We start from the raw sequence: 16,367 nt of genomic DNA on the forward strand, positions 1-16,367 counted from the left end.
TGGCTGCATCAAATAAAAGTGATATTCATCAAAATTTGCATTACAAGAAGGAGTTGGATGTGAATGTAAAACTTTTAAATGCGACAAACCCGACAAGCCCTTTTTGCTACTTTGAGAAGTAGTAGGGCGTGGAGCAACGGGTGTAGCATGTTTTTCCAAATTAGAATAATGACTAAAAACTTTTCTAAACTCGGCATCAATAGCGAGTTCGGCTTCAGCTAAAGATGGTTGAACTCCCTCTTCAATTTCTAAAAATATATAAATTTGATTAACCAATGCTTTAGTATAAGACACTTTTAAACAAGGATTTAAAAGAGAACCCAATATAAATAAAGTTGGGATGGGAAAAAATACTTCTTAAATTTTGTTGTCATATCAAAAATAGCCGCTTGATAACCGGGTTTATATTTATACTCTTGTAAAACTCTAGCTATTTCCGCTAAGTAGGCTAAAATTCCGGTTACCGTGGGATAGAATTGTTTAGAAAAAGCAAGAGTTGCATTATAAAAAATTTCTAAGAGTTCAACACATTCCTTAACATCTTACCAATGCGTAAAATTTAACCAATCATCATTATTAATATTATATTTGTTGTGAACTTGTTGTATGGGAATCCTATACTCATATGCTTGTTGTAGCATAATGTAAGTGTAGTTCCACCTAGTCTCAATTTCTACTTGAATTTTCCTAGGTCTAAGGTTATTTTCCACACAACAATTCTTAAAATCTCTAAGTCTTCCCCTATTAGCATTACAAAAAAGAAACGCAACCGTCTCTCTAATTTTTTGAATAGAATCGTCAAAACACACAAGACCATCTTTAACAATTAAGTTTAAAATGTGACAATTACATCTCACATGAAAAATATTTTTTTAGCGGAGGGTTTAATTCTCTTTTTAAAAGACCAATAGCCTTTGTATTATTAGAAGCATTATCTAAAGCAATACAAAGTGTTTTTCTATAAATGTTAAAAAATCTCATAATAGTAGACATTGAATCCGCTAAAAATTTTCCATCGTGACGACCTTTCCCTTCATCATATAAAAAAGCTATAATTCTTTTTTGCATAACCCAATTATCATCAACCCAATGATATGTAATAGCAAAAAAATCTAACTTGTCAAGACTAAGACCCAAATCAGCAGTAAGAGAAACATTACAATTTAAAGAATTAAATACATGGCGCAAATAAAATCTATATTTTTTATACAAATCTATAACATCCGATCTACAAGTACTTCTACGAATACCCTTAAATAACGGATTATAACAACGTTGAATGTAAGTAACGAACCCCAAACCCGAAGGAAAGGAAAATGGTAAACAATCATAAGCTACCATTTTAGCTATTTCTACACGCTCTTTTTTCTTGTCATACTTAAAATTTTTACCAGTTCGTGGGTCTATCGTCATTTGAATACCCCCCACATTTGAACCCGTTTGCTCTCCCCAAACATCCATATGTTTCTTTCTCATATGACCATTTAGTGTACCCGTTCCACCATCCTTACTAGTTTCTTGCCTAAAAGCAAATACTTGTTTACATATGTTACATTTAGCTGTTTGGATTTCCTTATCCTTAGTCATAAAATTCCAAATTTTAGCTGTTGGCTTACGAGTTCTAGGTTGTTTATCTTGTGTATGTGATTGTGCAGGGCCTGTATCTCCTATGGGATTTTCGGGGGCTTGTGTTTCATCATCATCATCAATTTTATTTAAAGTGTCGGTATAATGTTATTGCATTGCCTCATGACCTAAAAGTGGATTATTTCCACCAACATCAATACCTAAATTAGGTGTTTCTTCCACAAATGTTTCCTCATTAAACCCACCCCTAACAATACCACTACTACCGACACCACGTCTAAATCTCTTCGTCATTATTAAATAGAATTAATTTAAATCATACTCAAATAAATCACAAGAAAATAAATTGCAACAAATTAAATTGCGTAAATTAAATTGTGAAAAATAAAGATAGAGTTGGAACGAAGTGTCACGACCCGACTAGGGTCCATGACGGGTACCCGGGGCTAACCACCGAGCACCACTCATTCTATTACTTATCATACTCATTAAGCGTACATTCATTAATTTATACTCAATCATGGGAAAATAATTTTTCATTTGGAAACATAATTACTTTTATATACATAAGCCCTTCGGCTATCAAAATAATACATATATACAATGAGGACATCGTGAGACCATATGACTCACACATGCGTATCTACGAGCCTCTACTAGAGTACTAAACATATGGACGGGACGGGACCCCGTCGTGCTCAAAATACGTATACATACACAAAAGAATAAATCAAATAGCATCTTTGGAGTAATGGAGTGCTCCTGTAAATCTGCTGATGACTTCTACAAGTCTGGGTCACCTCCCTGTCTACCTGTGGGCATGAACACAGCGTCCAAAGAAAACGGACATCAGTACGAACATTGTACTGAGTATGTAAGGCATGAATGAAATAAACATAATCGAGAAATCATAAGTTATGAGATGAAGATGTAACCTGCGTAACTTTTAGGGGTGGATACATTTCATACATATATCATCTAGATATATATATATGTATGTATATGTGTATATATATATTCATGGTACATGTATCATCATAGCGCATACATCATCGTATCATATAAGTCATCATCGTTAACCCGCGTCCGGGTAACCATCATATGCCGCCCACTAGTGGTGATCATGTCCGGCCTTCTAGGCGTGGTGGAGTCATAAGCAGTCCGCTTTAGCGGTGACATGTCCGGCCATTTAGGCACGGTGGAATCACAAGCAGCCCGCCTTTGCGGTGACATGTCCGGCCATTTAGGCACGGTGGAATTGTATCATCGTGAGCACATCATAGACTTAACATTATTATACATCTCATAGACATATCATGACTTTATCATATCTTAGCATCATTATACATTTATCATCAAAATATACATTAGAACTTGAAGGCAACTATGGCTATGTCGGGGTGACATAAGGTCGTGAACCCCTGATTATATTTAACATTTTAAGGTGAATGTACACAAGGAACAACATCAATGGAACCATACTTAGAATCATTAGCTTCATGGACATCTTATTTTACTCTAGGATCCTTCATACTTATAGTCACCATCATCATCATCATGCTTGTAACGTATCTCCTTTCTTTATCATGTGCGTAAGTAGCTTTTTATAGTCATGGACTCATAATTTCCGTTATTTAGGAAGATTGTGGAAAATTAGGAAGATTCATGCCTTAGAAGGAAGGGATTAGCCTTACATACCTTTTTCGTTTAGCTATTCTATCGTTTGATCGTTCTTCTTCGTTGCTCGCGTTTCTACCTTCAAGAAAGTTCATACTCATATTAGATAATTGATAACATAAGCGCGTTTAAACTAAGCTAAAGAAATTTGAGCAGCATCTCCTTTGTTTCTACTACTTTCTCCATATCATATATCAACCCCAAAACGTCAATAATAACATTCTTAATATCATCATCAATAACTTTTGTCAAATTCATCATTATCCAATCCTCACAATTTCCCCTCAAGGTCCTTTATAATCATGATCACAATACAACTTTACATTCGTTCTCATCTAATATTTCTATCATGCTCTTAACATCATTCATAACGTAATTACACTCACAACATATCAATATTCATGATTCACCCCAAACTACTACTCAAAAATGGCACTATTCCCACATTCATGACCCATTTTCTATCTCCTTTTACAATCCAAGTGTTTCAACTTTTCAATACCTTGAATAACATAGAAATACCATAAAACTTACCTTAGATGGTGTGGGAATGAACTTTAGGTGGAAATACTTCACTTGAACAAAACCCTAGTTCCACTTCTCATGAAATTTCTTGCCTTAGATGAACCCTAGTGAGTTTCTTGCACTTGTTTCTCTTGATTTGATGAAGTTGATCATTGATTTCACTTGGATTCTTGTATATGAGGGGTTCGGAAAGTTCTAGAGAGCTCTTGAGTCGTGGAGAGAGAAAATGAAATGAATTAAATGAACTTGGGATATTCGTTTATAAATTAAAAATCTGTCCCGACATCATTATACGGACACTTATACGGTCCGTATAAGTGACCGTGAAATTGCTTCAGCAACCATCCCTTTCTGTGTCAATTATACGGCACATTATACGGTTCGTATAATTTTATATGATTCGTATAAGTGACCGTGAAATCACCCCATCAACGACTCCTTCTGTGACCATTATACGACACATTATACGGTCCGTATAATTTTATACGGTCCGTATAAGTGATCGTATAATCCCATCAGTGAGGGACCTTCACTGTGACGATTCTGCGGACCATTATACAGACCGTATAATATTATACGGACCGTATAATTGGTCGTATAATCTGTCTCTTCTCCAATTTTGTTCTCGTTACTTCGTTAGACCTCAAATCCTTATTGAACCTTCTTGATACTTGTTTAACACCTTGTTAACAATCTAAGGGATATTATAACTCTTCTCCAAAGCATTATTAAGCCATCATTAATTCGATACTCATAAATTCTGCCTGGTACACAACATATATCTTGCTTTCCTTAACAACTTTCGTCTCCTACCTCCTATGTCTTTGAAATCTCATTTAAAATCATCAAATGTCATTTCTTGCTTGTTAAAACATCGTATACGTCGTGCCCTTTGTTAGTCTACTCACTGTACGTTAACGAAAAAATTTCCGGGGTGTAACACGAAGCTACCAAATTGCCGGACTAATTTCCAACAAAGTGAAGCCGGCTAGAATTGCAAATCCACCAAAGCTACTTCGGATTGTTGCAAAATCACCAACTCCACCAACTTAAAGTGGCTAATTGTTGCAAAGTAACTATAATTGAGAGATTGAGAGAAAGAGAAGAGTGAATTGGTGTGGATTAAAATGGAAAATGAGAGGGGTTTATATAGGGGTGGGGGATGGGTTAAAGTGTTAAAAAAAGTTTGGGGGTTGGGGGGGGGGGGGGGGGGGAATGTGGGTTTGGGACCGTTTGGCAACGACCATTTTTGCAAATGGACCATTGGCCAACGGTTCAAATTAGCAGCCCAACGGCTACATTTTAAAAAAAAAATTAATTCGATCGGTTTAACCGGTCCGGTTCCGGTTTTACCGGTTCTGATTCCAAAAAAATCGAAACCGGGCCGGTGGTTAATAAACGGTTAACCGGTTCAACCGATTCTTGTTCCGGTTCCGGTTTTACCAGTCCGGTTACCGGTTTGAATCGGTTAACCCGAACCGGTTGATGGGTTTACTATGGGTTATAAAATTTATTGGACCATTCAAAATTCTAATTCCAAGCTTGAAATAATATGTAAAGATAAAAAACTATGAAAAAGTTTAAGAAATATTTATAAATTACATTATAAGTAAATATTTTTATGTATAAAATATTTTGAAATTTTATACATGCAATGTCGGGTTAGTTTGATTCGGTTTGACTTTTTTTAGTTAAAACCAAACCAAACCAAGAGTGGTCGGGTTTTTCTTTTTAAAACCAAACCAAGTCAAACCAAACCATTAGTTGAGTTTTTTTCTCGGTTTGGTTCGGATTACCAGTATAGTGTTGTTTATCGGTTTCCTTTGTACACCCCTGGACTCATAGCGCATACCTCCCTTATTTATCTTGGGAAATTTTTAAAAAATACACAGCCCAACACAAAATATTATGGGGAAAATTTCATAAATGACTACTATTTGGGTTTTTTTTTTTTCCGCATAGCTACAGTTTAGCTATTTACTTTTCGTGGCAAACATATAGCTAAACTAAGCGCTTGTTTCATGTTGTTTTCGTTATTAAGTGTCACTGTATTCATGAATACAGTCATTAAATCACTGTATTCATGAATACAGTCATTAAATTTTGCTAAAATCGTGGGATGAAATCTCCTAAACAAGGCAACTAAGTAAAATCTTCCTAGAATCACTCTCAATAACCTGGCTTCCAAAATATCACACGATTCTTTTCGATTACAATTACTCAAATTCAAATTCAAAAAATAATATTCAAAAACGAAAAAAACAGAGCTTAACCTCCTAACAGTAAATTCAATTCAAACATATAGAATGCATTCAGAATACAATCTCAAAAATCAATTGCGATTTTAATTTATATTGTCGCAATCGAATCTGCTGTTGTTCGTATGAGTTTCTATAGGGTTTTTTAGAGTTGTTCTATACAGAAATTGCTGGACTTATTCTGAATTTCGAAGGTAAATAATAGTTCAGTTGATGTTCATGATACAACGAGTAGTTTTACATTGAAGTTGTTGATAATCATTAGCACTACTGAATTCAAAAAAAAAATGTCTACCATACCGGCAGTAATTCGACATTCCGGGATTTGGAACAATGAGAATCGTTTTGTGAATTACACAATCGATGCAATAGTTTTCAAAGATTATGCATCGTATGAGAATGTAGTTGATGTAATAGCGAAACAGGTAGGAATAGATACAAGTAACAAAACAATTAATATCAAATACATGATCGAAGGTGATTCTATGCCGCTTGAAATACACAATGACATGAGTGTCAGGGTGTATGTTGAACTGAAGAAAGATAGTAGGCAGTTTGGGAGTTATCCTTTGTGTATTACCACAACTGATAAGTTGAGTAAATACAATGTGTCTAGTGAAAGTGTAGTTGAAGGTGACATAACACAATTAGAATACAATCGTCAATTACAAGTTATGAATACAGATGATGCGACAGAAGTGGCAACCTCAACTTCTGGTCAGCAAATAGTTGTGTATAATAATTTGATCATTTCAAATCATAATCACAAGGAGATCATGGTAAATCAGGTATACAATGACAAGGATACTTTGAAGGCTGTGATGAAAATATATGCAATTGACAATAGGTTTCAGTTCCGTACAGAGAGATCAAATTCTATAAGGTATGCTTGTTAAACTGTTTATTATTTATTTGTATATAACAATAAAATTGTATATTTTTTCATTAAGTGATGTGTATTTAACTAGTTGATATTTCTTACATATATCTGACTATCTAGTTTAAATTGGTATATGAAATTGTATTCAATTTTTTGCCTAATGATTTGATATGTGTCGGCAACTGAATGTATAAGTATACAATTGCGGATTTGCAGCTACAACATTGTATGTATATCAGAACAATGTGAGTGGAAAATGAAAGCTTCAAGCATTAACAAATCTGCAATGTTCAAAGTTAGAGAGTTTGTGGACAGACATACATGTCCATTGAAGGATAAGGTGTGTTCTTGTATTCAAGCAAGTAGTGGTTTTATAGCAGGCATTATTAAACCAAAGTTAACAATTCACAAGAGGAAGTATACGCCAAAGGATATAGTAGATGATGTGAAAAATGAAATTGGTGTGGATGTGAATTACATGAAGGCTTATCGTGCTAAAGAAAAGGCTATGATCAAGTTGAGGGGAGAGCCAGCAGATTCTTACAAGAAGTTACCTGGATATGTATACATCTTGGATAAAACGTATCCAGGTTCTCATATAAGAATGCAAAAATCGCCTGAAAATGAGTTCTTATATCTGTTTGTAGCATTATATGTCTTTATAAAAGGGTTCCACTATTGTCGACCAATAGTGGTTGTAGACGGGAGCCACCTAAAACAAGAATACAATGGCACCTTTGTTTCAGCGAGCACTTTGGATGGTGCAGGTAATTCGTATACAAATGTACTGTTTTTTGCATACAATGAATACAGTGGAGTAAAAATCAGTAACCTTTTGCTTTTCTCAATTGAATTTGTAGGTAATATACTGCCTCTAGCATATGGCGTGATTGATTCTGAGAACGATAAGTCTTGGTCATGGTTCTTTCAACGGTTCAAGGAAGCATATGGGGTAAGGGATAACATGTGTATTGTATCTGATAGACATGAAAGCATCATCAAGGCTGTTGCTAGAATTTATCCTACTATTCCACATTTAGCATGCATATGGCATCTTTAGAAAAATGTATATAATAACTATAGGAAGAGTCATGGAGTGTTGAGTGGTGTATACTATAAAATGGCAAAAGCATACACACAGAATGACTTTGATATGCTAAAGGGAAAAGTTGAGAAAGAGGATATTCGGGTGAAGGAGTACTTGGATTCATGGGAAGGGAAAAGTGGGCTAGGCTTTATTGTCCAGTTAACCGAGCATGGACATTAACATCAAATATTGCTGAGTCCATTAATGCAGCACTCGTATCTGCTAGAGAATTACCAATATATGATTTTCTGGAGGAAGTTAGGTTGATGTATGGACGATGGAATTTCACAAACCGACAAAATGGTTCATATACATTCACGACGCTTGGGAAAAAATTTCAAGAATTGCTGACCATTAATGAGAATAAAACAACTCGCATGAAGGTTTGTTTTCGTGCATTTGTATACGTATTTTTTTCATAGCTTATATTTCATCTTTATGATTCTTATACATAAGTATATTTCTTACAAAAAAATTATATATTGATATGGCGTATTATGTTTGTAATAAAAACTTGATGTGAATCTGTTTGTATATTGTTGCATAGGTAATTCCATCAATAGAATACTTACACACCGTGATTGATGAAGGGAGGAGTTTCATTGTGTGTATTGCAAAGAAAACTTGTAGTTGCAAAATGTTCCAAGTCGATGAGATTCCCTGCCCCCATGCTTGGGCTGTTCTTAAGATGAAAAATCTCACTGTCGACAGCTACTGCTCAAACTTGTACAAACCAGAAAATGTGATGAAGACTTATGATATCCCAATTTATCCATTACCGGATCAGAGTGAGTGGAATGTGCCTGTATACATTTCAGAAGAAGTAGTGTTGCCACCGAGGTACAAGAGACCGCCTGGAAGGCCAAAAAAGAAGCGTGATAAGTCTTTATCTGAATGGTTTTCAAATACACGTACAAACTCATGCAGTAGATGTGGACATGCAGGACACAATAGGCGCTCTTGCAGGAATGAGTCTAAAAGAAAGTAGTTGTTGTTTGCTTAGTAATTTGTTCTGTTTTTCTGGTTTCTGTATTGAACCACGTCGACTTTAAAGCGTCATGACATTTGCTGTTCTTATTAGCTGGTTTTTGATGAATGATTCTGTTTTTTTATTGATATTGGATGATTGAAAATAAAGGAACTCTCTATGAATAACTTGCAGTATTTCCGCTGTATTATATTGGATGTATACGTGCCCGGTATACTTTGTATTCTATGTATGTGTCTGTTTCCAAAATCAGAAACCAATTGCACCATGTTCGGTTCATCAAATTCAGAATTCAGAGACAAGTAATCAGAGATAGAGAATAACTGTATGCATTTCTGGCTGATATATAGTTATGTTTTAATTATGTATACATTAGTGTTATATTTCTGAATACAGCTATGTATTCATGTTGAAAAAAGTTAATTCTGTATACATTCAAATATCTGGATACAACAATGGCCAAATGTTGACAAAACTGTAAATGATGACATGCCATAAGTGAATAACTCAACAATGTAAAAAAACTGTTTTGTATTCATTAAATTTTATAACTATATATTAGGTATTCAACAGATATATCTGTTTTACAAGTCAGAAACTAATTCCATCCGTAACAATTCTAAATACAGCTCTGTATTATCTTTGAATATATTATTTTAACATCTCTATATACAGCAAATGGCCAATGATTAAATCGACTGTCAAATAATGGCATCCCATAATGATTAACTCAACAATGTAAGAACACTTAATTGTATTCATCAAAAAAATAAACTGTATATTGTGAATTCATACTAACAACTGTCATTTTGACAGCAAAACTCCTTACAAAAACATAAAGATAATATTTTCCCTAAAAACATAATAATCTGATTTTGAACCACACAACTACAAACTAATTAACTATGATTTTTTCAAATTGATCAAAATCTATCTTTGGTCTAACTAACTTCGGAGGTGCCTCATTATCGCTTTCGGCATTTTCTTCCATCTTCCTTTTAGCGTAATCCCACAAAAGAGCACCATATCTCGTACGAAGTAATTCTGCATCAAGGTCTCCATGTGGAATACCTTCTCCCTGACTCAAATACTCCGCATCTGCAACAACATACATTCCACAATCCCTGCACGAAAGAAAGAAACAAAAACTGTATTTAAATGATGTATTATCCTCATATATGTCAGTTTTAAAAATCCAAAAATTGACATACATGCTTCCAGGCCTCTGTTGTGGGAAATTGTCAATAAACATGACGTCAAATTTGTCAGCCGGTGCTTTGTCTTTGTACGCAGGGTGATAATTCCAATCAACTCCCTGCTTGGACTAGTAGAAGTCTGTTAAATGTAAATACAAGGGCAATAGATTGGCGAGTTTGTCTATTTCATATCTAACAGTTGCATCATGACCAGCTGCTCCGTACGAGTCATATATATATATACGTCTGTCAAGGAATGAAAGGACTGCCAACAGCCAATGGTTTTTTTCTTTAATGCTGACTGGGATGAATACATAGTCAACCAAATGCCACGGAACAGTGCAATGCAACCGGTGGCCTTTAACGTATTCACATAAAACATCTTCTTGTTTCCCAACACTTATGGCACCATCCGGGCCAAGATAGCCTTTGTGAATAGCATCAATTTTGGTATTGAAAACACAGTCTACAGTGGTAAACTTGTATGTGCTATTTGTATCATATTTGGCTTTTTTCCGGAAGTAGTAAAACATGTCATCAAGATGCTGCAATAAAAACGAACAAAAACATTTAATATTTAAATCACAAAGCAATATAATGTATGTGAAAAAAGAAGGTAAATCACACCTCGTCATTCCACATCTGACCCTCCATTGATAAAAGGTAGAACCAATTTTTGTCGCTGATTTTCTTAATACCACAGTCCATGGATGTTGGCAGTTTTGGCTTACCCTTTTTGTAGTGGTCCTCTTTGTTCTTTCTATAAAATACACAAAAAATATATATATCAAAACATTATTGAAACTATGTCTATACAACAAGTACATACGATAGATCAACTAACTTACTTGCTATCATGCCTAACAAGCAGCTCCTCTTTTACCCATTTTGAGAATTCACCGAACAGCTTGGCATCATGTCGCCCCGTGATGCAATTATTATCAAATGGGTGTTTTTTGTCAAATATCTCTGTCAACTTAACTGAACTACCTGTTTGAATACGAACAGAGTTGAATACAATCTTTAATCACATTAACTACAAGCAGAGTGGAATACAATGTAAAAAATAAAAAAAATACGTCATAATGCTTACCTGAAGCTGACCCAAAATTTGTCATGTAAGGAGACATTTGCAAAGGGCCAGGACGCCTCTCTTTACGCAAAGTCATGACAATTTTTGTTATAGTATTCTGTGTTGGAAGGAATTCATCCGCCAGCTCATACTGAGGCACATGTTCCTGTTCCTTACCAACATGAATACCCTCAAACTCAACAACGACATTGTACGGCGTCACTTGATTAGAATGATATGTACCGGCACAAAATGAAGAAGAAGATACACCTTTCACAATATTATCATGAACTAACATGTTGCTTCCTTCGTTGATAGGTATGGCAGCAGGAGTAACAACGATAACATCAGCTGTCTTGATAGGGATTTGTGATCCAAACGGGTATAAACAAAGAGATGACAAAATTTAATCGTAATCTGAAATGTATTTATCATATAACAAAATTTCAACGAAGAGTTGAATAAACTATTAAATGTAGTACCTCTGGTTCGACATAATCTCCCAAAATGTCACCTGGTCCCTGAATTTCCTGTGTTGAACCCTTAATGTATCACCAGTAGAATTAACCTCGTTCACACCAACATCTCCCACTAGGCCCTAAAATGGAAAGGAAAAAATCAATAAATTTAGTAATGAACAAGCATTACACAACCTGCTCATATGTGTATATAAGACTTTCAAGTATTTGTATACTGGACTGAGATATGAATACAACCGTTTAAACTGTTTCAGTAAAATATAAGGTGTTATATTTATGAATACAGTCTGTTAAATATGAATACAATCACTTAACTGTATCATAAAAATGGAAGTATAAAGATAAGTTTAAACATAAATACAATGTTATGTTTATGAATACAGTCTGTTGAAATATGAATGCAATCACTTAACTGTATCATAAAAATGAAAGTCTGAATATAATTGAAAACATGCATACATGTTTGGATACAGTCAAGTATTTTGGATATAGTCAAGTATTTTTGATACAGAAAAAGATACAGTCAAGTATTTTGGATACAGAAATAGACTGATACAGGCAACTCATCAGATACCTCTGTTGGAAAATGAGCCGTATAACTCCCGTTTTGTATCGATGATTTATTGTGTATTCCATTATTATGTTGCTGAAATGTAGATTCTCTAGCAGCACCCTTAAAGAAAAAAAAAGATCAGATATGTAAAGATTATTTCAATTGAAAATATTCAAATTGTTTTTATTTTACCTTTTCAGAATCCTTATTCCCTTTAATTACTTCAATAGCTTGAAGAATCGTTGTCAAGTTGTCATTGATCAATTTGTGCAAATCATTGAACTCATCCTTCACCTAAAAATATTAAAGAAAATCAAATATAGGAGAGACACATTAACTCCTTGAACTCATCCTTCAACTAAAAGCTATAAATTACACTCACCGACTTCTTAAATTCATCAATTTCTTGCCTCATGAGACACAACTCGTCTTGTTTGGTAGATGTCAGGAACTGGACAGATGGGGTATTTACATGCACTTGTTCATTCCCAATTGGAGAAGCCGACTTTCTTGTTTGTACAATAGGCGTCTTCCTACGGGGAGCAATGTTGGAAATTGGAATTGTTTCGCGTTGCAGATCTGCTTTCTTTGATGACGAAGTCCCAACAGACATCTGCCTACGTTTCTTAGACGGTAGAGATTCTGATTGAACAACTCCCTTTTGATGTGTGTCGTTATGGGGTGGTGTAGAAGCAAAATCATCATCATCAAGGACGGGGGCAGTGGTACTTTCTGGTACACCATTGACAAGTGGGGGCAATTGAAGACAAGCAAGCTCATCGACCGTCGGGACTATGTTGGCAAAAATACGCATTTCCTAATCACCATTTTAATACTGTCAGAACTTGTATCAAAATACAAAATATAAGTAGTTTTTAAAATTTGTCAAGTATACAAGAATGTCAAGTATACAGTGTATGAATTATATGCTACAGTCAAAATGCCAGTGTATACAAGAATTGTACTGCAAATTTATGAATACAACAAGAAAAGCAACATAGACTACAGTGAAATATAAAGTTGATACACTGTGTCTTTGACTGCATCGTATGAAAATAATATCAGAAACAGTGTATCAAGTATATACTATAGTCAAAATGACATTGTATCCAAGAATTGTATTGCAGATTTATGAATACATCAAAAAAATGCAACATAGACTACAGTGAAGTATAAAGTTGATACACTGTGTCTTTGACTGCATTGTATCAAAATAAATGTCAAAAACAGTAGTTCCATATTTATGATTATAACAAGAAAATATAATACATTTGTCAAAATATAAAATAAAGAAATAGTACAAATTTAAATACATGAAGGGAACTTATATAACAATGTTGAGTACAACATTTTACCAGGGTGTTATCTTCTTTAAACATGTCGTCCATCAGTTCCTTAAAGCTTGGCTGACTTTCAATGGTCGTCCAATTTAGCATTCTGGGAATGTTGTTGCCCGTCTTGACTGCAAGTGTGGCGTCAACAAATGAACAACACTCATAAAGCCAAACTTGCATAGCAAGTGGCATTCCATGGAGCCTATAAAACTTTTTCTCAGAAGTCATCTTGTGAGTCATACTTTTAATCAACTCATTGAATGCTTTCTTACCCCATGGGTAATCCACATATCTTCCAGACTCTACCAAATCAAAGTGTAGCCTTGGTATTTTTACTGCATTCTTCTCATTGGACAAGATATAGGTATGAATGAAATAGAGGACAGCAATTTTAACGGCATCAGCATCATTGAGGCCCCAATTTTTATCTGTGAAGCATTCAATCAAATCTGCCTTTGAGGGCATTTTCTTAGAACCACCAAAATATGTCTCCAAAATCCCGTTTTTACCCGTGCGGTTAACTTTAAAAGCATCTTCATCACTAACACACTTCAAACCAGTTATTATTGCAAATTCTCTAATAGAAAACCGCAATTCATTACCATTTATATCAATCAAAAAAGCATCAGGAGTACTTCCAATAAGTTCTCTCACCATGCAGCACCTCAACATTTGTGCTTGAACATCACAGTGTTGCATTCGGGTGAATACACCAAAGCAAGTTTCCCCAAATATTTTGTACTGCTTATCAGTTAGTTTTTCCTTGAGATCTTTAAATACTTCAACATTGGTGTAACAACTCATGTGCACCGAATGAGTAGGAGGATCTTTCAGAAAAAACTTACTCTGCATTATTCAGTTCAACAACAGTCAAAAACTCAGTATGCAGCAATGACAAATTTAAATACACTACAGGCAACAAAAAAATTATTCTAATTGTATCCAGAAAGAAAAATAATGTATCTATTTAACTATACTACAGTCAACAGAATACAAATTCATTCTAATTGTATCCAAAGAAACAATGTATCTACTGAACAGTAGTTATGTATACATTGCATTTTGTGTATACATAGTATTCAATTCTACAATGTATTCAATTCTACAAATTGTATTCAATACTTACCAAGACAAATGACAAATTGTATTCAATTCTACAAAAATGTATTCACAAGTAGACTGATATACAGATTAAATATAGCATATATACACAATATATATTGTATTCAACACTAAAATGTGCAATCACAAAGTGCATCAAATTGTATCCAAAGAAACAATGTATCTACTGAACAGTAGTTATGTATACATTTTCATTTTGTGTATACATAGTATTCAATTCTACAATGTATTCAATTCTACAAATTTTATTCAATACTTACCAAGACAAATGACAAATTGTATTCAATTCTACAAAAATGTATTCACAAGTAGACTGATATACAAATTAAATATAGAATATATACACAATATATATTGTATTCAACACTAAAATGTGCAATCACAAAGTGCAACAAAATTAAAAACTAATAACAAATAAACATTGTATTCATAAATATGAAATAAATACAGTACCTCCCCTGCTTTTGAAGGAACATCTTCAACAACATTTTTTCCCTTGCTAACTGAAGAACCATCGATAACTTTTCTCCGCTTTTCAATACTTGGTAGGGATGCTTCAGATATCGATGAATCAACGACATCTTTTCGTTTGGTAGATTTTGAACCTTCAACTCCCATTGTTTCCATACTTACCGGGTCATGGCGCTTCTTAATACTACTCTCAGCATCCATTCTAGCAACAGAGCCTGCAATTTCTTCATCATTTTGAGTGATACACAAATTAAAAGATGGACCATCATCATAATGGTGCAGATAATTGGGTATGCCTCTAGTAACTCTGCATGGAGTGCTTTTGTCCACCATTACACCAAAAAATCAAAGCAAAATGCAGTAGAAACCCTAACAATGGCGGAAACCCTAACAATGGCGTAAAATAAAAAAAATTGGAAGAATATATTTAACAAAATAAACACAAAAACTTCTAAAAACTTCTAAATAACTTACCTAGAAATGCGCAGCAAGAATTTAGGTAATGGAATCGGTGGAGGATCGTGTATAGATATAATGGAGAAAAAAGCGGAAGAGATTGAGAGACAATGAGAGAGAAAATGGGTTGATCAGGGGAAAAATATGAATACAAGCCTTATGTTGCGGTTGGTTTTTAATTTTAACCGTGTTTAAATGTTTTAGTTATGTACAGTAATTGATATACATCGTTTAGTTATGGAATGTAATTAATTTAAAGTATAGCTACTAGATATAAATAAGGCCTAATGTTATCTACACCATGTAGATTTCCCAATATTATGCCATGTACCCATATTTAGGGCCGGCTGGAGGGGGTGGCAACTAAAGCAGTTGCTTTAGGCCCCCCAAAATGAAGGCCCCAAATTTTTTTATTTTATATACATTATTTATTTATACTATATTAATCTATCTATACTATATTAAAAACACGAAGGGATTTAGAAATGTTGATTGAACTTTTTGCCCTTCATTAAAAGACTCTACAGTAGACAAAATTGTCATTTAATAATATGTAGAACTTTAAAATCAACTAAAATGTATTTATTAAGTCTTTCCTTATTTCACTAAAAATCTATAGAATCAATAGGTCTTCAAATTGTTCATTTGAAAAAATTGAAACCCTTCTTATTGGACGATCAGG

General features: G+C 34.2%; 2 protein-coding genes across 2 annotated transcripts; one reads left to right on the forward strand and one right to left on the reverse strand.

Annotated features, from left to right (window-relative positions):
• The first annotated feature begins 8,136 nt into the window (after positions 1-8,136).
• Positions 8,137-9,002, forward strand: LOC132628410 (uncharacterized). Its single transcript, XM_060344192.1, has 2 exons — positions 8,137-8,397; positions 8,562-9,002. Exons 1-2 carry the CDS (start codon positions 8,137-8,139, stop codon positions 9,000-9,002), a joined length of 702 nt encoding a protein of 233 aa, XP_060200175.1.
• A 794-nt stretch (positions 9,003-9,796) lies between these two features.
• On the reverse strand, positions 9,797-15,562 carry LOC132628411 (uncharacterized). Its single transcript, XM_060344193.1, has 17 exons — positions 15,212-15,562; positions 13,658-14,482; positions 13,488-13,500; positions 13,330-13,342; positions 13,215-13,266; positions 12,685-13,119; positions 12,495-12,596; positions 12,306-12,422; positions 11,965-12,036; positions 11,785-11,868; positions 11,292-11,625; positions 11,047-11,188; positions 10,826-10,958; positions 10,501-10,743; positions 10,214-10,317; positions 9,953-10,126; positions 9,797-9,803 (listed from the first exon to the last, which is right to left on the reverse strand). The coding sequence occupies exons 1-17, from the start codon at positions 15,560-15,562 to the stop codon at positions 9,797-9,799; spliced, it is 3,201 nt and encodes a 1,066-aa protein (XP_060200176.1).
• Positions 15,563-16,367: the final 805 nt, after the last annotated feature.

Source organism: Lycium barbarum, chromosome 2, assembly GCF_019175385.1.
Source record: "Lycium barbarum isolate Lr01 chromosome 2, ASM1917538v2, whole genome shotgun sequence".
NCBI classification, from domain to species: Eukaryota; Viridiplantae; Streptophyta; class Magnoliopsida; order Solanales; family Solanaceae; genus Lycium; species Lycium barbarum.

What these genes read in the sequence shown, in the direction of transcription:
- LOC132628410 (XM_060344192.1), top strand. Translation starts at nt 8,137, where the DNA reads ATGGGAAGGGAAAAGTGGGCTAGGCTTTATTGTCCAGTTAACCGAGCA. An exon ending in ATAAAACAACTCGCATGAAG is followed by an intron (nt 8,398 to 8,561) that starts GTTTGTTTTCGT and finishes ATTGTTGCATAG; the next exon opens with GTAATTCCATCAATAGAATA.
- LOC132628411 (XM_060344193.1), bottom strand. Translation starts at nt 15,562, where the DNA reads ATGGTGGACAAAAGCACTCCATGCAGAGTTACTAGAGGCATACCCAAT. An exon ending in TTCCTTCAAAAGCAGGGGAG is followed by an intron (nt 14,483 to 15,211) that starts GTACTGTATTTA and finishes TGAATAATGCAG; the next exon opens with AGTAAGTTTTTTCTGAAAGA. An exon ending in TGTATTCATATCTCAGTCCA is followed by an intron (nt 11,869 to 11,964) that starts GTATACAAATAC and finishes TTTCCATTTTAG; the next exon opens with GGCCTAGTGGGAGATGTTGG.